The sequence below is a fragment of the Artemia franciscana genome, chromosome 10, assembly GCF_032884065.1.
Source record: "Artemia franciscana chromosome 10, ASM3288406v1, whole genome shotgun sequence".
Lineage (NCBI taxonomy): Eukaryota > Metazoa > Arthropoda > Branchiopoda > Anostraca > Artemiidae > Artemia > Artemia franciscana.
The window spans coordinates 29,215,739-29,241,876 of NC_088872.1; the positions used below are offsets into that span (position 1 = coordinate 29,215,739).

Consider the following 26,138-nt stretch of genomic DNA (forward strand, 5'->3'; position numbering starts at 1 on the left):
ATAATACGAAATTTCATCAAGTTCCTCCTGTCAGCACTTATTTTGCTGCATCTTATGCAATTCACCATAGAGGGGAGTTTCTTTAACTTGCTCTTTTTAACATTACACCCTTTAGAAGTTCTTTTTAGATGTGGGGATTTTGTCCCTTTTTTATAATTTGTTTTCCCGTTGAAACCAATCTCTGGATGTGAAATAAAATATTTTGACTATTGCTGTTTGCTTTGTCACTGTCAAAATTGAATTTTTTCTCATTCATCATTAAAAAAAAACGAAAACAGTCAATTTTGCAGATGTCTCAAGCTGATGTGCCAGGGCTCAAAGCCACACGCTGCGTCTCATGCACGAACTAAGGCCTTTTTTAAAGGGTAGGCTATTCTTTGAGAAAAGAGTGAATCAAGCAAAATTACAGAAAAAAACATTCAAATTGGGCAGACCCAGGTCTTCAAAAAATTTTCGGTATGTGTTTTTATGAGAACCAATCAAGCAGTGTACCAATAGTCGTTGACTAAAATAGGCTTTTTCCACTGAAAAGTAGCTTTAAAATCCCTTATAAAAAGGAGAAATTACGTTGAAGTTATAGTCCTAAACCTCTCTTGGCCAGCCGTGTCCCATATTTGAAGCTTAACACGCTGTCCATTCACTTCTAATGTCTTGATCTTGAAATCCACGCCTATTGTTGTAATATAATTATGTGAGAACACATTGTCCGAAAATCTTATCAACAAAGAACTCTTGCCAACTCCTAGAAGATAAAAAGAATAAAAGGATAAGCTGTCAAGATAAACGAATAAGTCAGCAAGGAATTTTCTGAATACAGTGATAATGATATTTAAGTACTGTCTTAAGAAAATTTCTCATTAACGTCTTCTTTCACTATGATGGAAAGACAGTGAGCACTTCGTCATTATTTATGTTGATAAACTGTTCAAACTGCTTAGGGAATCTAATCAAGATTGTTAATTCAACCACAACAATAAAACAAAGCGTTAAGGTATCTTTAACTCCCCTAATAGTTGGTGCGCAGCAATGCAACGCTGTATACTAATGAATTAAGCCTCTAACGAATAAGCTCTATCAAACGAAGCTTACAAATAAGTGTATGACAAACTTTTGTCAAACAGTTCGCTAAAACGATCAATTAGTAAGCAGCAACTCGTGCTGATAGCAAATGAAATACTAGAATATAAATATATGATGGACAAGAATAATCCAAATAATTTAAAACATGTTTTGTCAAATAATTACAGATATTTAGATGATATTTTGGTCTTAAATTGTAAGGATTTCATTGATATTTCTAAAAATATATATACATCAGAGCTTACTCTTGAGCCTAGTCATGGCACTGGTCATGAACATCATTTCTTAGATTTAAATGTTAATATTTGTGATAATAATAAATTAAGTTTTAAAATGTATAATAAAACGGATGATTTTGATTTTGAAGTGATTAGTTTCCCATTCCCTGAAAGTAATATACACTCAAATATCACATATTCTGCGTTTTTCTCACAGTTACTTCGTTATGCAAGGATTTGTAGTAATTATATTGATTTTAAAAATAAATGTAAAATCTTAAGCCAAAAATTGATATCAAGAGGTTTTTCTGCAAATAAATTAACTTGGCAATTTAAAAAATTTAGTTTTCATTATAACGAACTTTTAAATAAATATCAAAAGAATTATCTGGAAATACTTAAAGAAATTTTCAACTAATTTCGGAGGTTCGACAAATGATGATGCAGCGCCATTTATTTTGAATTGTGTTTCTAATAGAGCGGATTTTTTTTTAAAATAGCCACATGGTAAAGATGAATTCTATAATTTTTTAGTTCATTAATTTTTTTTTTTTTTTTTTTTTTTTTTTTTTTTTTTGCAATGTGTTAATATTTGTGATTTGGTAAATTTTATCATATTTAGTTTACCTATTGTTGCTAAAAAGAGGGATATATTAACAGGATAAGCTTGTTTTGGTGTTACTTGGTTGTTTTACATTTGCTGTTTTTTTTTTCATAGGCATGTATTTTGGGGGTGATACCTGACACGGGGATGCCATGGATATTCTGTGGTAGCCACAACACTTGGCTGGGTAGAGAATTTAAAGTGGCGAAACCCTATAGGCCAGTGTATTCTCCTGATGAGCCCTTGTGTTGGGTTGTTGCCTCTGAATTATTTGTCTTTATTATTTTTTCTATTGTTTGGTAAATGGCGACTTATACTTATTGACGACATGACTGCCTGTCCATGGATTATTCTTTACGGTTGATTGTGTTTGGCTATGCTGTTTGACCTATGTGATTGTATGGATGAGTAGGGTTAAGGCCTCATTCAAGTGCTGGTCTATATTAATCACTAATTTAGGAAAACAGTCTTCCTTTTCTCCTTCTGTTTCTCTTTTTTTTTTTTTTTTTATGTGTTTGTGCTGTTGCATTGGTGATTTCTCTTTTCATGATATATATATATATATATATATATATATATATATATATATATATATATATATATATATATATATATATATATATATATATATATATATATATATATATATAGAGAGAGAGAGAGAGAGAGAGAGAGAGATGTTGCGAAGGAAATTTTTTATACTATTGAAATGAAGAGTGAAATAAACAACAGTAAAAACATTTAATATATCCCTAATATTCCTTGTATACATGAATTTACAAGTGGCATTTATGCACGAATAAAGCAGTTGTTTGTGTGTTTTTTTTTGTTTTTTTTAACGGAGCTCTTAGGCATTTTTAGAGAAGTTTTCAATCAGCTTATCCTCACCCCAAGAACTTAAAAAAATTCGAAATGTTAAATAAGCCTCTTTTTTCATAAGGGTCACATTATACTTAGCGTGGTATGAGCAGAGTCATAAAAGACCTGCTAAGACCTCTGAGATAAAAAAAAAAGAAAGAAAAAAGATAATAACTGGGATCTTAGACAAATATCAAATGTAAGCCATAACTACTTGTTGTTGCTTGGAAGTCTTTATAATCATTTACAGTACAATTAGAGTAGGCTATGATACCTTTTAGTGGCTTCTGATATTACTCTACAACCAGCTACTTTCTTCTCGTCCGAAAAAAAAATCTCTTCACCCCTTTTGACCTTTTACTGCTTTTTCCTGCAAATTTCTGCGATAAAAGCGAAACAAACAAATAAATAAAACTGCTCCGAGTCCTGAACACAAACCCAGGCCTACCATAGGGAAAGTACCCGTAATGCTATTGAATTAGGTAGAAACATCTTAAATATAAATTACCATTCAAGTCCAATAATGTTCAAGTCACCCCCCCTCCACCTTTCCCTTGGCCTTGTCCTACCAGAATGGATCATACATGCCAAGTATCAAGTCTCAAACAATATCTTATTTTCAAACATTTGAAAAAATGAGGAATGGCCTAGGTTTAGTGTCCCTAGGCTACAGCCCAGGCATGTACTCAGATTTTTTTTCGGGGGTGGGGGGGGGGGCCAAAATCTTCGAAACAGCAGATATAAAGTAGCACTTTTTTTTATTGAGTAATGCAAAAAGCACGTATATCGGAAAATACAGATTAACTTTAATCTGTAGTACTGTAGCGGATGGGGGGGGGGGAGAAGACTGAAGCCTCAAAAGTACGTTTTAGGCTCAGGTTATGTTCATAGCGATTTATAACCAGTGATTGATCTATTATATCCCACTGAAAGGGAAATTTTAGGGTTAACAGTGCAATACGGGTGCTGTGAGGGGTAGTTCTTCTATTGCAAAAACGTAGATTTTAATGAAAAATGATAGTTTCCTAAATTAATCCATTAAAAGCTGTACTTTATCCTGAAAAGGGAGGATAAATGCCCTAATACCAAGGATAATTCTATTTTGCTGTGGAAAGCAAACTCTCTTTACAAAAAAAAAAAATAACAGTACAATTCCTAAAAATTACTTCAAAGTTAGTAGCTAATTACTTCGAAGAGGGTAAAAGTTAGCCTGAAAATGGGCTAATAATTGGGCAGTGACATGACCGGGTAATTGCATGCTGTAAAATCCACCAAAAAAGGCTTCACACATTTATCTAGATTCTTATTAAATATCCTACTTTTGCCAGAAATCCCAAGAAACCATGGGGAAATTAAACATTTCACAAAATTTCGGGGGGGGCGAAGCCCCCCCCCCCGCGTACGTGCCAGCTACAGCCTATGCTAGCCTATTGGATAATATAGTTTTGAACATGAGAAATTAGCTGTCTCCCACACAAATCAAAATAGCTAAGCACTTTTTTATAATAATTCAGTAGCAAACAGAAACTACTTCAATAAAGACAAGTATTTCAAATGAACTAGCCCAAAATAAAACTTCTATACCAACACTTATTTTATGGATATATTTCACCAATTTTATTTACTGGAACCATTTGTTCGGTTAGTGATTCATTGTTAGCAACTGTAGCTTAACTATTTATCACTAGCTGAAATTGACCGATAATTGTACTGAAATGGATAAACCGTGGTAATATGAATCTGAAAAAATAGTTTAAACGCTCTTTCTATATCTTCGAATACAAAACTCTATTATAGAGAATAAAAGCCTTGAAATCCAAATAAAAAATTCAGCATTTAATTATATAACCCCAAAAAAGTTTTCTGCAGTTGCATCCCCAGACAGCAAAACAAAGTTCTGGATGCAGTCATACTCTTCTTTAGCAACGTGTGCTTAATATAAAATAATAAAATCATTACTACATACCACTATCTCCTATGATTAGCAGCTTAAATAAATGATCATAATCCTTTGCCATACTTATTAAACTTTCTGTCCTTACGTTAGAAGAGTGAAATTAGATCAACAACCTGAAAGATAAATTATTAGTGTGAGCTTATTAATTAATGATAGTAACATAATACTAAGCATACGAGAATACAGTAAACAGTGATGCGTACTTGCACAAAGGGGGATAAGAGAAATACCCTCTCCACCTATAAGAAAACTCCAAGGAAACATCCTAAAAATTTTGGCCAGAAAAGGGTCTTTCCTGTTTTCATGTTCTTTTCTGTACGATTAGGTCTGTGTACATCTACTACTATAGACTGATGTATGGAAAAAAAGTGCAATCAGAAGAGTCTGAAGAGACAAAATCAATAAACACATGAACCTAATAAAAGTATACGAGCCAAAAAAGAAGCTATGGAGTGGATGATAACACTTTAGATCTGTACTGGGTAATGCTTTTGGGATTAAACAATTTAAAATAGCTTTGACATTGTCAATTAAGGTACCCAAAACTTTCAACAGAAATGAACTAGAAAAATTGTTGGGTTATAAGGATGCTAAAAAAAAAAAAAAAAAAAAAAAAAAAAAAAAAAAAAAAAAAAAAAAAAAAAAAAAACTAAACAGCAGGTAGCCTGAAAAAGAAGCATTATAGTAGGGGAAAGATACGGAAAAAAATGGTCGAACCAGGAAAAAATTGGTACAGAAATTATTTTTGCACCACTGTGTTCAGAAAAGAGAGCTCTACAACATATCAAAAATCTAAATCTCCATCCCGTTGCGAAATTCCCTTTTTTTCACGTTTTTTGCGCCTATTTTCTAGATATTTCCAGAATCCGAGAATGAGGAACCGTGAAAAGAAAAGTAGTTTATTGATGGTTTTCCTTTTAAGAAACGATTGTTTTTGTGCTCTTTTATTAGACAGAAACATCACGTTTAATCATTTAATTCTTTTTTATGTTTTGTTTTTGTTTTTGTATGAAGTAAAAAAAAAAAAAAAAATAAAATAAAATCAAGCGACACACGATCACGGGGTATTTTTCGAAGAGGAGCACGAATTTTTCGGTTCAGAATGAGGGTTTTCGTTGTAACATTCACCGAAAGCTCACTTATTCCCAGTTCTCTTTTTTAGATGGCTGAGACCGCAGTTTTAGGTCCCCTTTGTGAACGTTCAATAGACACCTCAGAATCGTCGGTACTGGCAGAAAAAGGAGCTACGGCGATCAATGAAGCTAGCAAAACGAGAGGTACCAGCATCTCTGTCGAGGCAGGGAACCAAGTCCATGTTGCTTGCAGAAAGACTTTCACAAACAAAATATACCTGTCGAAAATTGAGAATGAGAGACGACGAACCTTGCAAGAAAAGACGGAAGCAGAAAAAGTGGTACTCCGATCACGGACTCCAAGTTTCAACTTCCAAGAGTGTTGCTTTTTCTGCACTACAAGGATAAATCTCCACACTACCCACAGAAAAGGACACGAGTGGTACAAGGTTCGGACTAAACACTTTGAAGAGAGTATAAAGGCAGTGTGCTAAAGCCGTGATGATGATTGGTCAAATAACGTTTTCCGCCGAATATGTGCAGTGTCAGACCTGCACGCAGTTGACACCATTTATCACGTAGCCTTTTCTTCTATGTTTCGATTAAATAAGAGCCTTCCAGCCAGATTTGCGACGCAAGAACTTTTTGGAATACTCGAAGATACTGAGCCAGATAAAAAACGTCCAAAAAGGGGGAGGCCAGGTCACGATGAAAGATATCAGGCGTTTTTGAAGCTGGCTACTTTTTTCGAAGAAAATGACGAAGAACAGTATACAGTCAGTGAACTTGTTGTTAAAATGGCAGAGCTTTTGAATGGGACAGTCCTTGAACCGTACTGTAACAAGTACTTGAAGAGCAAGCTTCTGGAATATTTCAGTGACCAGCTAGTATTTGCAACTATTGACGGTAAGGCTGACGTGGTGACATTCAAAGAAAAAGCATCAGTGATACTCCAGAATTTTTATTACTTGGACAAAACCGATAACGAAGAGAGTGAGAAAATCAAGCTTATTAGAGCAGCAGCAAAGATTATCAAAAGTGATATCAAAGGACTGCCAGCACAGAAGGAATCATATATGACCGCAAAGCAGATTTCTTCTGGAGAACAGCTGGAAGGCTCTCTACCTGATAGCCTAATGGTGTTCTTAGATGAAATATTCGTTGGAACCGATATTTCCTTCAAAGTGCTTGCCATTGGCAATTCCATCGTTCAAGCAGCTCGCCCGCGTGCCCTCATTTGTCCACTGCAACTAGGCTTAGCAGTGCAACTGGATCACCATTTCAAGTCCAGATTTCTTATTGACACTTTACACAGCCATGGATTCTGCGCCTCCTATGCTGAAGTCCAGAAATTTAAACGCTGTGCATCAGTCCATGATGAATCTAGCCTTGCAGGAGTTACCTCCGCACATGCTGTGCAGCATGTAGCTGATAATGCAGATCATGATGTTTGCACGATGGACGGAAGAAACACTTTCCATGGGATGGCTCTGCTAGCAACAGTCACGCCTCCTCTCATTAACAGCCGATCGCCCATTCCGAGAGTTGAAGTTTTATTAGATGAAGTAGCCCAAAAAGGAAAAATTCCCATCTACCCTTACCGCTTAAGTGAGACAGTGCTTTCAAAGGTGCAATATGAGAAGATCCCTGGCAAAAATATCAACGACCCGTATGCCTCACTCGATCAGCTCTGGTTAGCTACCGGGTTCCTGAATGTCCCAAGGCCGAGCTGGAATGGATTCATGCAGTCAGTTTTCTCTAACCAAATACATCATGAAACGGGAAACCTTCGCAGCAAGGCAAGCGTCTTGTTTTTGCCCATGATTGACCTCCCGTCTAGCAACGAATCCTGCCTTTACTCAACCTTGCGCTTTGTAGCTTCGCAAGGCAGAACCTACGGATTCACACTCGTTCTCACATTTGACCAGCCGCTCTGGTGGAAGTCTATGAAGATCCTCAAGTCCGACACGACGAATGAGCTGAGTAGTATTGTTCTCAAGTTAGGCGGTTTTCATTTGATGATGAGTTTCGTCGGATGCATAGGACACCTCATGGAAGGTTCTGGTCTGAAAGAGGTTCTGGAATTGATATACGCGACTTATGCAGTGCCGCACATTCTTTCTGGAAAAGCGATTTCTAGAGCTGTTCGAGCTCACATTCTCGTGAGCTCGGCCATATATGCTCATCTCCTCGAAGAAGAGCAAGCGACATTGACGTCTCTAGACATGTCTACTGTCTTCGCTAACGTACTGGATGGATACCTCCCACCCGAAGATCTCAGTCATGATCCCCAACTCAAGCAACTTGAAAACTTTCTCAAGCAGAGACGCCAAGACCTGCTGACTCAGAGAACTGCGAAGCTCTGGTTTCAGTATCTTGACATTGTTGGGATACTGCTTAAGTTCATACGTGCCGAGAGACTAGGCCTGTGGGATTAGCACCTACAATCTGCAGTAGAGATGCTTCCGTTTCTAGCAGCATCTGGACATAACCTCTATGTCAAGTCGGTCTGGATATACCAGCAAGAGATGGCTAAGCTTCAAACTAGTCACCCACCAATCTTCAAAGCATTTGAACAGGGAGGTCACACCATTAGAAGATCAGAGCGACGCTGGGCTGGGCTCTCGGCAGATCTTGTCATCGAGCAGGAGTATATGAGAAGTCCGAAAACATCGGGCGGTCTTAAAACTGGAGGTGGGATGACAGAACAGCAGAGAGCCATTTGGGTTCTTTCAAGACCAGCATGCCCGGAGATCAACCTCTTGATGCAAAATTTGACAAAAATTGGTTATCGACAAGTGAGCAGCACCGCGACATGAGTTCCAGTAGAAAGGAGCGTGACTTCGACGATACCCAGAAGCTCATCGGATACTTCGGAGAATCTTCTCCGTTCAGAGGTGACAATCAGCTTAGAAACATTGCCAACGGCATAACTTCTTCCCAAGATGTTAATGTTGACGAGGCCGATGTGGCTGGAAAGTTGATTCTAAGTAAGATGACGAGAAAAACCTTGAAGGAGCAAGTCTTCAAGAAAAAAGACCAAGTGACCCTAATGAATGCCAAAAAGGCGGGGTCCTCTGTGGTAGCGCACATAGATCCGGCGCTCCTTTTCCAGCGGTTTATAATAGTAGCCCAACGAACAGACCTCCGAGAAGAATGCTTCAAGTACGAACTTTGTACGATTCCTCCTTCTCTTTTCGAAAGCGATGGCCTTATGAGAAAAGCAAATAAGCCAGAGCTTGCAAAAGCGATCTTTCTGGTTTGTGGGATTGAGACTCAGTCACCCTCAAGACCTGCTTCTGCGTGTAACATCGTCTTGGATGGTGGTTCTCTTCTACTTCGAGTTCCATGGAAGGTAGGGTCAACCTTCAAGGTCATCTTTGCTTCATACGTCCATTACGTACAAGCAAGGTACCCTAGTGCGATCGTTGTGTTTGACGGATATGAAGGTGGTCCAGCAATCAAAGATGCTACCCATTTACGTCGAGCAAGGATGGTTGGCCGCCAAGTCTTTTTCACCGAAGAGATGACCCTCTGCATGAAGAAAGAAGAGTTTCTTTCATGTAAGACAAACAAAGGACGTTTCCTGAAGCTGCTCGGCAACCATTTGGAAGCCGTTGGTTTCCGAATTTTCCACTCGGAAGGAGACGCCGACGTTCTGATTGTAGAAAAAGCCGTAGAAGCTGCTAGTCTTACAGACACAATCGTGGTTGCTGATGATACTGACATCTTGGTTCTTCTGATCAGTCGATCAGGTTCGCGTTCCGGACGTTTATATTTCTCACCTGAAGCTAAGTTTGGCGGTACTAGTTCAGCTTGGGATATTAGTGAGATGAAGCAGAAGCTAGGAACAGATGTCAGCAATCTGATACCGTTCTGTCATGCCGTGCTGGGTTGTGACACAGCCTCTCACCTTTACGGAATAGGAAAGGGCAAAGCCGTTCAGCTGCTACTTTCCAACAAGAGTTTCAGGGACAGCGCTGCTATATTTGGCGACAAGCTCGCATCGCTTGACGATATTGTGGCAGCAGGAGAGCGAGCATTGTTGATACTGTACGGTTGCCCTGATGTTTCGAACCTGGACACTGCCAGAAAGCTAATCTTTCACAGAAAAGTGAGCACTGCCACCACTTTCGTGCATCCACAAGAACTGCCACCGACTCAGGCAGCAGCGAAGTACCACTTGCTACGTGTCTACTGCCAAGTTCAAATCTGGCTCGGGAACCCAGTAGACCCTTTACGCCTGGGATGGAAACTGCAGGATAACGAATTTTCTGCGCCAATAAAAACAGATCTCCCTGCCGCTCCGTCTCAGCTGCTGAAAATTATCAAATGCTTGTGTCGTATTGACGGCTGTGATAGTGAAAAGTGTACCTGTAAGAAAAACGGACTTGAGTGTACTATAGCCTGCCGTACCTGTAAGGGAAGCTCGTGCAACAATTCGAAGTTTCAAGAAGAAGAACTTAGTGAAGAAGAATAACAGTTAACTGTGATGATGAAAAATCTAGTTCCTATATTTTGATGATGTGCAATTTTTATATATTTGAAAAATAAGATAAAAGCTTTTGTCTGAACACATTAAGTTAGAACCTACCTTGTCTCATGGTGTTTCGTCATTCCTGTTTATTGTTGTTTAGTCTTTTTTTTTTTTCTAAGCCGTTCGTTTACATAGCCAAATAGACTACAACGCTGGTAAGAGTTTTTTTCCCCAAAGACACAGTTTTTTTCCCCATTTTTTTTTTTTTGCTGATAAATATTTTTCTTTTGATCAGGTAACGAAATGAGTATCAGAAATGAATTCAGAGCCAAAAGCTGATCTAAAAAGATGTGTAAAACATTATAGTTTACGTTTTTAATTTTTTTTCCCTGGTTTTTGAGAAAATAAATAAAAAAACATTAAAAAAAACAATTTCGCATCGAGCTAGAGATTTAGATTTTTTATATGTTGTTAAGCATTTTTTTCCGGTCCGGATGATGAAGAAACCATTTCTGTACCAATTTTTTCCTGGTCAAAACTTATTTTTCTCCTACTATTACTGCTTGATCTCTGATTTATTCATGTTGATATTCTTAGAGTTACTGATGGAAATTTTTAACTGAAAATATTTGCCAAAAATTTAAGGATGAATGTGTTTTACAATGTGTTCATAAAAAAAAACATGGTAACGAACTTTAAGTATAGAGCAGCTCATGCCAATAGCAACCAAAACTCCTAAAAAAAAGAAAAAAATGTGCACATAATAAATTTTCCTTTCATATCGATTCCAAATATATAATATTTCTCAAGTTCAAAATTTTTTACAGCTATAGCATTTTACCTCAAAGCTACAATTTTTTTTGGGGAGTATACTTGGACAAAGCCTACACTAAAGATACTATGGCGTGACAGCTCCCTACTTATTGAAAAAATATTTGAAGTGTACCATCAAAGATTAAATACATATGCTTCATTGCAAAGAAGGGGGAGGTTTGGATATGGAAACCACACAAAACAAGATTTGGCAAAGAAACTCTCTTTAAAAGCAAATAAAGGTTAATCTGGACATTAAGAAACCCCCTCGCAAAAAATATTTCAAGGGTTGCTCTACTTCAAAGATGATAATGGTTCTTGAAGCACCGTGATTCAACGATAAAAATTGAACATAGACAACCAGAGTCAGGCGAGGTCATTCAGATTAAAAAAAAGAGCTACTTTAACATATGTTGGTAAGAAGGCAGATATACTGAGCATTGAATGAAAAAATTGCAAAAAAACAAAAGGATGTAGTACCTTTCTATAGACTAGTAGGGCTAACACCTGTTTCAGGCAGTATTTACTTAGTTAGGTGTGTTTTTGTCTGAGGGGGGATTCTATTTTACACCTTTCTTACTACCTTGGAAGATAGTTGAGTTAGGTAAATGAACCTTTTAGGAATGAATCAAGGACCAAAAATATACCCTGGGAAAGTACTACCGAGCTACTATGTCTACCCTTTGCTTATTTCTAGGGTTTAGAAGACTGCAAACATGAAAGGTATTTGAATTCTAACCCAAAATATTTTCATTAGTTTTGAGTTTTCAATATCCTTTTCATTGACTTTCGTTTTGAAAATACAATTCTTATTATTTCAGTTGTATTACAATCCATATCAAGGATTTTTTTTTCTCAAATTTAAAAATAACGAAACCTTATAAATTGGGACTGAGCCGATATGAGGTTCAAAACATTTTTTTTGTGCCTAATTTGAGCTGAAAATCTATTTTGCTACAAAAATTATCAAATGTCATCAAAGGTCATTGCCCTCTGGAGGGAGAAGGAGGAGAATTAGGTGCTTCAAAATATCTTCCCATGAGTTCATTAGACCTATGGATGCATTCCTGAGAGTTTCATTCACTTAACTCAACTACTTTCCAAGATATCAAAATGTTTCTTAACTATTGTATTGGATTAACACTACTTCTTTACTACCAAGGTGCTTGCATTACTCATGCAGTGTATAGCTACAACTGGGTTAGAACCCTGGGTCCCGCATTACCAAGCTGAGATCCAACCTACAGCACCACCACACTACAGCCCCTAGACTAGAATTTTATCCTTTTCTGCTTGAATTTTTAAGCTAATTATGATTTTAAAAAAAAACTAATAAAAAGAAGAAAATTACAAAGCTTTTCAAAAAAACTAAATATAATTTTTTGAATTGGGCTAGTGTTACTACTACTACTACTACTATTAATAAATTTCTACAGCACCATGCCACCTGAGGCCAGCACAACTACGCACGCTCCTCTTCCAGCCAAATCTATTCAATGCCTCTTTATAACCTCCCAGGAAGTCCCAATTCCCTTAAATCTTTCTTTTCGACATCCTCCCACCCCAACCATAGACGTCCTGCATTCTGTCTGGTCTTAGACGGTTGGCCAAAAAGGACAATCTTTGGCAATATGTCATCCTTCATCCACAGAACAGCCCTGGCTATCTCAACCATTCTCTCATTATAGTCCTAAGAAGTGTGTCTGAACTACTTATTTCAGAGTCTATAGTTTGAAATACCGTCAGACAGCTGGGTGGCCAAAACAATCCACAGACAATTTCTCTGGAAAAAAAATCTACCAAATCTTCCCCTATTTTCTGGAATGCCCATACTTCAGAAACATATTTGACCACTATCATCACTGTAGCTTCCAATATTCTAAACTTGGTTTACAGACTAATTTCCCTATATTCCAAATTTTTTCAAATGTAAAAAAACAACTGGAACCTTGGCTACACTACTTTTAATATCTTCAAGGCACCCACCATCTTTACTAATAATAATACCAATGTAAGTGAAGCTTTCCACTTGATTGATCGTTTCGTTACTCAACGTCACCTTTTCATCTTGACTTATTTCTACCCTTAGCGACTTAGTCTCCTTAACATTAATTTTCAAGCTTATTCCAGCACCCTGAACTTGCACAACCTATAAAAGTGTGAGTAAAAAACTTATTTTACTCACACTTTCATCAACAATGGCTAAGTCATCAGCATAATCTAAGCCCAGGAGAGTGTTTCTTTCCCATTTGATTCCATGTTCTCCCATTATCTTTCCTGTACTCCTTAAGACAAATTCCATCAAAACGATCCATACAAATGAGAATAGAACACAACCTTGCTTAACTCCTGATTTAATACAAAACTGGCTACTAACCTGATTTCCTATCTTAACTGCAGCAGTGTTGTCTTATACATAGCACTAATCACTTTAATGCATTTGTCTGGTATACCATACAAGAATAATAATAATAATATTTATTTATAACCCATTTACATCACAAGATAAATAATGGAGTAAACACTAAAAAAAAGTGATTCAAAAACGAAAATCAACAATAACATTACATAAAAAAACAATAAATCAACAATAACAATTAAACAACAATAACATTTAATAATAAAATTAATAAAACAAACAAATCAAACCATGGTGAGGCAACAAACGCCTATACGCTGTTTTCAAAAGCTTTTCGTGTAAACCAGTCAGCTTCTCAGTAATATTAGGAAGGGTAAAACTTATTCATTATTTTTTTTATTTCTATACCAAATATAAAGATAGAGAAAATACTTACAAAAACAGAAATAGACCACTCGAATATCACTAAAATCCTTATTCCTAAAAATAGGATAAAGCTCAGAAAGGAAAAGAACAGAATGATCTGAAAAAGCAGAATAAAGGTTTCCAGAGGCAATAATACAATTATATTTGCCTCAATTGGCTACAATTTTAGAGTAACTAATCTAGATCTTTGTTCTGGCATCCCGGACAGTACACTCACAAAAAGACGTTTTTAAGCTCCTCTATCAGCTGAATAAAACGGTTGCTCATAATCAATAAAACTCTGGACTAAAGGTGTTTGATGACACAGGCACTTCTCAATTATCAGCTTAAGAGTTAAAATTTTGATGGACACATCCCCTACCCTTCCTTAAACTGCACTTCTCTCTCTTACAATTTTGTTTCCTACATATCTAAGTCTAAAAAGTATCATCATACTAATTTATTTGCTAACTACAGAAACCAGGCTAATGCCTTAATAATTAACACACTAATAAGTAACTCTTATTCCCTTTCTTATATGGGGGATTAATTAGGGTTTTCCCAAAATCAGTAGGTACTTCCCCCTTTTCAATTTTTTTTTCATAATCCTCAGTAACCTATTTCTAACCTCATTGCTACTATACTATACTTAAACAACTCATTTACCACACTATCAGCACCTGGGGCATTATTATCTTCTAATTCTTTTTGTACTGTCACCATTTCTTCCTTGCAGAATAAATTTTTCTTCACATCCAAGGTGTCAAAATTTTTTTGTTTTCCTCTGTATCTTTTTCTGTAACTCTATCCTGGTTTAGCACATTTTCAAAATGTTCTGCCCACCTCTCTTTAACTCTTTCCTTATCAATAATTATGGCCCCATTCCTATCTTTAACTGGAACAAGTCAAGATTGACTACTCCCTCTCAATTTATCAACATGCCAGTACATTGTTTTACTATTATGCCGTCTGCTGCTTCTTCCAGATCCTTGGCAATTTTATCCATAGTCTCCACTTCACACCTGCTTAGTTCATATTTTAATGCTTTCTCCACTTTCTATACATTCTTCTTATTGCCATGTGATCTATCACTCAGATTATTCCTGTACAAGCCCCTCTTCCTATCTATTGAACATAAAGCATTTTCACTTAATATTCCTAATTGCATTCCTAACTTTTTTCCGTAAGACACCATCAGCAACTTCACTAATCATTTTCCTAAAATTATTCCCTTTGCCTTCTGCATTGTAAAATTTCAAACTCTCCAGTTTAGTATTAAACTGTTCCTGGTAAGTTGCTCTAAATTTTCCTCTTGGAGTCTACCATTGTCATGGCTTCTTGGAAGGTAGCTGCCCTTCTGAGACTTCAGGTTTAAATTAATCTTAGACACTACTAGATGGTGATCATTGCTTTTAATATAAGGCCTCCCACCAATAAGGCCTCCTGGAATAAGGTTATTAATAGCAAGAAATGTTCCCCATCTACCCTATCTTGTCTCCAGGTAGCTAATTTTGTTGATCATTATAAGCGTGTGTTCAGTGCATTTAATAGTTTTCTTCAGTCTTTTTATTATAAGTTGCTTAAACCGCTTTTACCATACCATCTCCTGCAGGCTCACGTCCAGCCTGTAGCAGTATCTGAAATTCGCTGGGCTTTAAGAAAAATTAAGCATTCAAATAGCCTTGATGGTGACGGCCTTTCTTACAGATTTTTCGCTTATGATTGTCCTGCTCTACTTAACCATCTATAAATATTTTTCCAGTCTTGCTTAGCACAGTCGCTTGTTCCTGATAGTTGCCTTTGTGGCTGTGTAACGTCTATTCAAAAGCAAGGCAATGACCCCACGTCATGTGTAAATTATTGTCCCATTACAGTATCGTGTTTTAAGTAAGTTGCTTGAACATTTGTTACTACCAGAAATTGAGTCGAATCGTGATTTTACGCCTTTTCAATTTGGTTCTCGGAAAAGTTTTGGTTGCTCCCAAGCACATCATGTTTTAAGCCGACTCATGAAAGATGCCGTAAAAACTAAAACGTCTTTATACTGTCTTACTGTTGATATTTCTGGAGCTTTCGACAATATTGTGCATTCTCAGGCTCTATTTTCCCTTGCGTCTTCAGGTGTTAATCCTTCTGTATTAAGTTTATTGTCTTCTTGGTATTCAAAGTCTAAAATTCAAGTTACCTGGAATGGCCAAATATCTGAACCAGTAAAAATTAATAAGGGAGTTTGGCAAGGTGCCGTATTGTCTCCTAGTATATTTAAATGCGTGCTTGCATTGTGCCTGCGTCCCCTTAGAAGTTCTGTTTTTTACGGTAATATTGGTTTGTCTTTTATTGAATATGCAGATGACGTTCTTCTTGTTCCTCAGACTCACTGTGGATTGCTTTCTAATTTTACTATATTAACCAATGAACTATCTAAGATTGGACTGTCAGTTAATGCGTCTAAATGCGAGTTTATTTGTTTTAATAGCCCTTATGCAGTTGCTCCATTTGTTGCTGGGACTGCAGTTCTACCATGTTCTTCTTTAGTTAGTTGGCTTGGTCTGTGTTTTGGCCCAACACTTTCTACTACCTGTTCATCCCTAGTGAATCAATCCGTGAAAAACCTACGCGTTGCTTACGGAAAAATATCCCCAAACAAAAGCCATTTAAACCGCAGCGATTTGTGCATGATTTATAACGCTTATTGTGCTCCTGTGCTTTTGTTTTTATCAGACATGGCTCATCTGTTTCATAAGAAAGATCGACATACTCTATGTACGGCTTATTTCAGATATTGCAAATTCCTACTCCGGCTTCCTAGATGGCACCAAAACAAAAAAATAATTGCTCAAATTGGTTTAATTGATGTGCCTTCTTGGATTCGGTCTTCCAGTGACGATTTATGTAAAAAGACTATCAACTTTATTCCCGTTTATGACCCTCTGCAGCCTTTTTTCCATATTGATACTGGTTAATTAGTCCATGTTGTCTTTTGTTGGTTTGAATTTTTTTTTTCTTTGCTGTTTATCGTTTTTGTTTTTGTTTATTTATAATACTCTGTACTTTGTGTTTTTTATACTTTTACAGGTAATAAAGTTCATTCATTCATATCAATAACAGCATTCCTTTATACCCTAGTATCTTGTATTGATCCTGTCAGTCATCAGCTTATAATAATATAATCAATAAGGTTAGCTGTCTTATCATCACGTAAATACAATGGCACCTTTTAGGCCATTTTATGACCAAATACTGTGTTGGTTATAACTAGAAAAAATTGCAGCGGTCTGTAGCCATTACTGTTTTCTTTTTCTATATAAATTCAATTAATCTAGGATACCATCTATCCCTATTTCTATCTACCTGAGCATTAAAATCTCCTAATAAAAACTATATATTTCTATCTGGGACCCATTCTATTTGTTCCTGTAAGCAAGTAAAATTCATCAAAGTCATTACCATCTCTGCCAGTTGGTTCTACAGAGGCATATACTGTATACTATGACTGAGTGGTAATATTCTATTATTAATAACTTCTCAACCTAAACAGGACTTAGCACCTTCCATATTTACCACAAAGCCCTACTTCTTGTCTATGTACCTTATCCTTCCTGCCCAAGTAAAAAAAAATCCTATATCACCCAACTTTGTGCTTCCTACCCCTGGGATATGGGATATAGGTAACCAGTGCAGGATGGACACCAACACATCTTCTCAGGTCTACACCAAAGCCCTTAAGCCAGACAACAAGAAGTCCCTGTGATCTCATTCCCAGAGGCTTTGTGCAATCCTGTGCCCATCTTGCTCACAACATGGTTTTCAGCACTTATGTGCTTTTTTATCAGCAAGAGTCAAAATCCTGCACAGACAATCTCAAGCCTATTACCTCCAAGTCATTATATATTCATAACTATAAATATTTTCCTACTACAGGGAGGCAGCCCATAGCAGATAAGTTAACTAAGAAGAAATTTTTTAGCCCAAAAACACCTACCAAAGCAGGCCAAACCCAGAACAATTATTTATTAATCAGAATCCTGTACAGAAGCTGTCTTTTACTAGGCTATAATTTCATCTAGGTGCACCAATCCATAAGTGAGTATGGAGTTGACTGCAAGGTCCTTAGTTTTGCAGGTACCCCAACAGAGCCAAGGCAGCCCTTAGCAGAGGTTGTTGTCCATAGATTTGTATCTTAAGCCCTACTGCAGTTGTCTTCCATTTAGAAGATTCTCCAATGATGGTATTCTGCATCACAATGCAATTTAAGAGTTTTGAAAACATAGCCTCAGTTATTCTATTTTCAAATAGATGCGAATCCTGAGCCAGGGATAGGATTGTCAATTCACATAGAGTTCTATAGGATTTGTCAAAGAATAGGTTGTATAAGGAAATTCCAATAACTTTAAAAGCTACATTGTGAAGCCCAAAAAATTTAATTCATGTAGAGATGCAATCCATGATCCCAAAGCAGTTGTACTCTTCACAAATCTGAAAGCCAGTTTCAAGGGAATTTCACCATTAATAATAAAAGAACCTATAGGAATAAAGGTATCAGCACCAATAAGATGTCTGTTGGCGATTATATGATGAAGAAGAAGTTTGATAGTATCCACTAGTTCTCAGAGTGTCTACAACCAAATCAACGTCCATAACCTGCTGTCTTCAAATGTGAAGTATTGCTGCAGTGAGACTAATTGTTGCTCTGGGTGCTGATACAATTGAGTTGCTCAAAAAGATTACTTAAAGCAAGTGTTAATTTTACGTATACTTTGACATTGGAATCTATTAAAAATTTCATGATTCAGTTTACTAACCAAATTATATTCTTTGGCAACTGCCTCTGTAAGCTCTTTATCTGTATCCATGTTTGTAATATTTTTATAGCCTATACACTGATCTTTTAATTCCTTATAAGACTTTTCAGTCATCAGCATAAACCAAGTATAATTTGATAAATTGTCAATAGTGTCCTATCTATGTAGGCAATAATCTGTTGAAACAAATTGTGTAGTATGCAATCTTCATAGGACATAAACATAAGAACTAAACAACTTCCAGCAACTAAAACAATGATTTGACACTATGTGCTATTAATGGCTCTGGAGGATCTTTATTTCTTTTGTCTCTTAAGAATTAAACTTGACACACACAATTGGCCAACCTTTCTGAGCCCCCTGGATCCACTGCTGGTAAAATTATAAAAATCTATCAAGCAGGCAATAAACTTCATTGTAACACAGTACATTTTTCTGTATGCTGTTACCACTTTCCTGCATCTACTATCCTTTTCAGCTACTAGCCTTGGATATTTTGTATAAATGTATAGAGCTGTATAAAGCTATTGTTAGACCCCATGCTGATTTTGGCATGTGCCTTGCTGATCCCTCTTATTGGCAAGATGTAAGATTCATTGAAAATGTTCAGAGACAACCAACAAAGTGCATGAAAAGCCTAAAATCAGCACCATATGAGGACTGCCCCAAGCAACTTAAGCCACCTACCCTTGTCTAAATATACATGCATAGTTATACAATGATGACTTACAAAATTTCAAAAGGAAAACTATCATTTTCGTCAGGAGCCATAGTCCAGCAATCATCACACAAGAGGACACTCCAAAAAGCTGCTGATCAAGAATCTATCAAATATACTTCTTAAGAAGAGTCACAAAACAGTGGAATCAATTGATAGAAGAACTGTCAGCACTCCTGCTATCCAGTCTTTCAAATACAAACTTGACAAGGAGAGGAAGAAGAGGCAATGAAGGTTCAACTGGGAATCTTTAACTCATGATTATTACAGGTCCAGATTTGAGAGCCCTTAAAGCTCTCAAATAGATAAAAGTGATATTTCATAACAAGAGTACTGTTCAAGCAGCAAAGCAAAAATTAGTGCTATTGTGAATGCCACAGGAATACCTGAAGTGGGCTATGTATTTACAGGGGGTGTAAGGCAAAGTATTGTGTCTTTAGCAATGAGATAAGTAGGCATTTATGATTTCTTAAAAGTATAGGGCTTCCTTAAAATCTACAACAAGTCTTAACTTAGAAAGTGACTACCTGGCCTTAACTTAGATTAGAAGGTATTCCTCTTTTGTTCTAGTTTAGATGGGAGATGATAACACAAATTTATTCATAGGTGTATACCTTTGCTAAATCTCATTTGTTTGTTTGTACTAAATTGTTCAATGTAAACCTAGAATTGGGATTACTGAGAAGGAAACCTGGTAAGAAAACAATACTTACTTTGTAATATACAGACAAATTATAGTTAACAAATTCTGAAAGCAACTCCACTATACTTAAAACCCCCTTCCCCTAAATATGCAAATATATGGCCTAAATTATATATTTCTAATGCATCACTCTTGCTTCTAATCACCCAATGTTCTACATCATATCCAATATTAGGACCTTCTGTCCTTGTTTATGATAGATATATTTTAGTAAAATATTTGTCCAAGGTTAGGCACTGTCTGAGAAGCCTTCAATGGGTAGGACCCTAGCTTTGTTGTTTGCAACTATGCTTTGACATTGGTAAAACTTAAATTTGGTAATGTTTGTGCAAGATTCCTTTTCTGAACTAGCTACTGTGAAGACAAAAGAGCAATAGACTTTCACTCAATTCCCTATTCAACACTCTTTAAAAATATAATGGCTTAAAAGGTTGCATAGAGATAGGCTAGCCTAGGCCTAGCATACAAAGTTTTCTTTCACTCCAGGTTTAAAAAAAACATTATTGTGATCTGAATAGTACTTGAGTTATTTTTGGTTTCCTGTTCTTCAAACTGAAGACATTCAAAAATTGGTATAAGCATAGCATTGGGGCTATTAAGAAGGAAAAATATTAAGAAAACAATTCTTACTTCATAATATGTGGAGCAATTGTATATTTAAATATTTTTGAAAGCAATTCCTCTATACTTTACCCCCCCCCCCCCCTATGTGTAAATATATACCCAAATTGTGTATTTCCCAAACGTTTTACTATTTCCTGATTTTGCCAGTATTGACTCAGTTTATTAGTGCACAGTATTACTTCTAATTGATTTACTAATGAGATAGCTAGGAAATAGATAAATATTTAGAATCAGAATTTTGTCCTGAATCAAAATATAACATTTATTTACAGCAGAAATGAGCTTTAACCTCCCCTAGTAAATATTGAGCAATCTACATTTCTTACCTATAAATAAAGTGAACATACCACTTGATGCCTTTTCATGCTCTTTCTGAATATAATAATTTCTTTTGTTGAAAATTCAATTTCAACCTAACCTAACTTTTCTAACCTTATCCAAATATTTAGCTCATAGGCCCATTATATATTTCTTGTGTTTTTTTATTCTTGATTTTGCCACTGTGGATTTAATTTAAGGCAAACTGGTTATAACAAAAGTAATGCTAACAAAGGTGTATAAAACCACATCTAAAATAGGTGAAAAAGTTATCATCTTTGAGGGTCTGCAAAGGGCTTAAAATTGAATTTGCAACAAAAGTAATTATTATACCCAGAAAGAGCACAAATAAGTCATCAAGTAGTTTGCTTTATTTGTAGGTAAGATATGTGAACCACCCAAAATTTAACCTCCCCTCCCCCCTCCTAATATACAAATATATACCCTGAATCAGCATATGTACAACTTATTGTAGACTATATATTTGCATGTTAGTGAGGTGTGGGAAAAGCTTATTTATGAATGAATGTTATTTTTGAATTAAAGGATAAAATTCTGGTAAATTTTTCACAGTTCATATAATTGACTTACCAATAAAGTGAATACACCACTTGATGCCTATTTAAATTTTCTTTACAAATATTATAATTGCTTTTACCACAAATTTTTGAACTTTTAAAAATGACGAATTTTCACTTAAAGTATTAGTTATCAGTTGTTTTGACAAGATAATACTACATTTTCTCAGTGCTGTTTTCTTGATCATTTTCAACAAAATAATACTACATTTTCTAAGTGCCAAAATTACTTATAATAAGGTCAATTTAGGTTAGGTCAAAGAGTACTTAAATTGAAATTTCTAGTAGAAGCAATTATTATATTTGTAAAGAACATAAAAAGGTATCAAGTGGTATGTTGACTTTATTGGTAAGTCAATCTTATGAACTGCAAAAAATTTACCAAAATTTTGATTAAAAGAATATGTCACTTTCTTAGCAATCTCATTAGTGGGTTGGTAATTGTAAGAAATGCAAACTACTATCTATTGTCTTTGAAGAGAAGTTTCAGAAAATTCAATTTTTGAATTTTCATTTTGCTTTATAAGTCTCTTGTTTGCCTACTTCACAAGTATAACACTTCTGTCTGGTTTCCTTAAAGTGTAATGGATGAGCTTTCCATAAAAAAAAAGGTACAAAGGAGGGTGTCAAAAATGATTCTTTACCTTCAACATCTTCTCTATGAAGAGAGACTCTCTTGGATTAGTATTCTGTCATTACATTTCAGACACCATCATGGTGACCTTAACAATGTGTTCTATATTATTGAAGCTATAGACAACCTACATTTTGATTCATTTTTCAAAAATAATCACTGTCACACAACCCACCAATACAATTACAAACTGTACCCTCCAAAATCAAATAAGAAAACAGGGTGATGTTCATTTTCCAGTAGGGTTATTTTGCTGTTGGAATAGTCTAGCCATTAGTCATGGAAGCTGGGAATGTGCAGATATTTATATATTTTTTAGTGAAGAAAACTTTGTATTTAGGAGTTTTTGATTTTTAGTTATAAGCTGATCTTTTGGTTATGAGTTACTTTTTCTCTCTTTCTTCTTTTAACATTTATAAGTTTTGGTAATTAGTTTATCTCTTTTTGTGTTGTCTATAGCAACAAGCATTATTGCTTATTGTTTGATGTAGGCTTATTAATAAATAAATAATAAATAATGATTTTTAGGCTACTAGACATTCAGACTGGCAGATGGATGGTATTAAGCTAGTTAGGATTAGCTGACAACAATTCAGGAAATAGTTTTTTTTAGCATTAGGGTAGAGTTAGATCTAGGCCTACTCAATGCTCTAGGCCTACCCAACAAAATTCTGAAGACAACTTTAAAACAAAAATTTTGTTTGAGAAAATCCAGAATTTTATTGAGAAAATCTAGAGAAATGCAATAGTGAAATAGTCCATTTTGTAGGTCATACAAATACTAGAGACTTTACAGTGATTTACCTGCTATGGTCACAATTAGCTGTCCGACACAATAAACTTGGCCTAAATCACCTACAATTATCCCAAAATATTTAAATCGAGTTTAAAATCTACTTTTCTTTAATAACCTACTCAGATAAAAGTTTATGGGCAAGGCTACATGCAATTCATTTCTTGCAATTTTTTCTGTAAAGTTTTGACAACTAATATTATCTGTACAGATAGATAACTATTATGCAGTGTTTCAACTTTTGTTTTTCCTACGTCCTCGGAATTTTTCTGTAGATGGCTCTTGGCCTGAGAGATATCTATCGATTTTCTGCCGAAAATACTTTCGGTATCTTATTTTCTTTTGTCTTGAGAGTGGATTCAGAATTCGTAGATCTCACGAAAAATGGTAGAAGTTGAAACAACAGGACAGTGTTATTTTTCTGTGACTGTTTTTGTTATTACAGAATATTTCCTGTTAGTGGATTGCTCATGAAAATAAAGTTGGGAAATAATAAAATTTGTTTAAATTATTATTAATTACCAAAAGAATTGTCATTACTAACTGTGTGCTAAAGTTTTTTTTATGTGGAGGGTAATTGGGGTCACTGTATTGTAAATAAAAAGAAGTAAAAGAATAATTTACAACTAACTGCCAATAATTCTGTTCTAAAAAGTCGTTTACAAACTATTGCTACTAAAATATTAGTGTAACCGAAAATATTATACCTAGCAATTCCCGGATTCGGATCAAGTGAGTTAGAAACTGAAAAGATTTGCTTGTATATGTAAACAAAGATTACAATTGTTTTTATCAAGATGGCAAAAATTGAACTTTTGCCACTTAGCTGAAGTGGCTTTCAGAATTTTGAGCTCATATATAACAGGTATAGATTCAAATAGGAACATATTTCGACTATATATGCAAGGGTCGGTGACAGTTGTGTAATTAGAGATATTTGCATATATATATATACGGAACCAAAAATGAATTTCACCTTTAAATCATCTTGAAATCTGATTTGTTATTTATTCGATCCACGTTCGTCTTTCAGACATTTTGCATGCTTCAGACTCTACTTAATTTTCAAATACGTCCCTCCCAAAAAACATATACGTGCATGGCAGTTTAATTTGCCTTGCCATTGTTCCTAAATGTCATGTGAAAGAGATTGAGAGAGAGAGAGAGAGAGAGAGAGAGAGAGAGAGAGAGAAAGAGATGAATAATGGAAAAAACCTTACCCAGTTTCTCTACTACCAGCAATTACTTCATCATTTATCACCTTATGAAGTAGAACTACCTTAAGAGGAAGGTATAAACGAATTGAAATGGTTGTAAATATTTTAGATTTAATCAACAAGCTCCAGCTTTAATTAATGCCTTATAAATGCCCTTTATAAATGCTTTAGACCGCTTATAAACCCTTTATATTAATTATTTGTCTTAGATCATTTAACAACTATAAGCACATTTGATCAATTGTAAACATTTTAAATCACTTATGAACACTTTATATTACTTATAAGTGCTTGAGATCACTTATAAATGCTCCACATCACATATAAATATTTTGATGACTTAGAACCAACCTTTACACAAACGCTTTAGATTTGTTATAAACGCTTTGTATCACTCATAAACTCGGTAGATTATTTACAAACCCTTTAAATCACTTATAAAAACTTAACATCGCTTATTTGCTTTAGATCATTTGTAAACACTTTAGGTAACTTAAATTCTTTACATAACTTGTAAACACTTTTGAACACTTAAAACGCTTCAGGTCATACAAACGGTTTAGACCACTGATAAAATCTTTAAATCAAAAATAAAGGCCGTTGATTACTTAAAAACGTTCCAAATAATTTATAAATTCTCTGGAATACTTATAAAAGTGCTTTCAACACTTATACGTGCAGATTCTAAACGCTTTGCAACAGTCTTTAATGCTATAACATTAAAAGCGTGAGATGACTTATAAACACTTTAGATTACTCATAATTACCCTAAATCCTTTAAACACTTTTGAATAGTTGTAAACGCTTTTGAAGACTTATAATTGCCTTAGAAAGATTATAAGCTCTTTTAATAATCTGTAACTGTTTTATATCGCTAGTGAACACTTTAGATCATTCATAATCACTTATGAATGCTCTTGGTCACTTAGAAAGGTTTCAGATTAAGATTATTAAAAAAAAATTAAATACATTAAAACGCTTTAAAAAGACTTATACTCGCCTCTAAGCACTTTATATTACACATGAACGACTTCAAATCTTACTTTACTTATCTTACTTTTAATGCTATAGAACATTAAAAGCGTGAGATGACTTATAAACGCTAGAAATTAAATAAAAAAAACTAATTTTTTTAGCTGAAAGTAAGGAGCGACATTAAAACTTAAAACGAACAGAAATTACTCCGTATATGAAATGGGTTGTCCCCTCCGCAATCCCTCGCTCTTTACGCTAAAGCTTTTAATTGTTTTAAAAAGTAGAATTGTGGCAAAGAGTCAAACTTCAGCGTAAAGAGCGAGAGATTGCGGAGGGGACAACACATTTCATATACGGAGTAATTTCTGTTCGTTTTAAGTTTTAATGTCGCTCCTTACTTTCAGCTAAAAAAATTAGTTTTTTTTATTTAATTTCTGAACGTTTTTGAATTAATGCATGTTTGGTTTTGGCTCTCCGCACATAAATTATTAAAATGAAACTTGTATATTAATTCTTTTTTTGGCTAAATGGCTTTCTCTTAGTTTTGATCAGACGATTTTGAGAAATAAGGGGTGGAGAAGGAGGCCTAGTTGCCCTCCAATTTTTCGGTCACTTAAAAAGGCAACTAGAACTTTAATTTTTAATGAACGTTTTTATTAGTAAGAAATACACGTAACTTAAGAATTAACTTACGTAACAGACTTTCGTAACCTTATTTTTTTATTATGTATACGAGGGGGTTTGTACCCTCGTTAATACCTCGCTCTTTACACTAAATCGTAAGTTTTGTCCCAATTCTTTAAGAATGACCTCTGAATCAGAAAGGCCGTAGAATAAATAGTTGAAACTACTAAAAATACTTTAGCATAAAGAGCAAGGTATTTATCTCCTCCTAAATACCTCGCTCTTTATGCTAAAGTATTTTTAGAAAC

General features: G+C 35.2%; 2 protein-coding genes across 3 annotated transcripts in view; one reads left to right on the forward strand and one right to left on the reverse strand.

Moving 5' to 3' along the window:
- LOC136032031 (ras-related protein Rab-35-like) overlaps window positions 1-23,262 on the reverse strand; it is a 41,235-nt gene extending 17,973 nt beyond the window's left edge. The window contains exons 1-3 of one of the 2 annotated variants that reach the window (XM_065712116.1): window positions 23,137-23,262; window positions 4,727-4,830; window positions 568-742 (exon numbers count right to left, since the gene is read on the reverse strand). In XM_065712116.1, coding sequence (XP_065568188.1) covers window positions 568-742; window positions 4,727-4,778 — 227 coding nt within the window. In that variant the 5' untranslated portion in view covers window positions 4,779-4,830; window positions 23,137-23,262. The other variant, XM_065712117.1, reaches the window with a different exon arrangement.
- Window positions 1-26,138, forward strand: part of LOC136032033 (phosphatidate cytidylyltransferase, photoreceptor-specific-like) — a 239,841-nt gene that overhangs the window by 157,904 nt on the left and 55,799 nt on the right. The window lies entirely within an intron of this gene.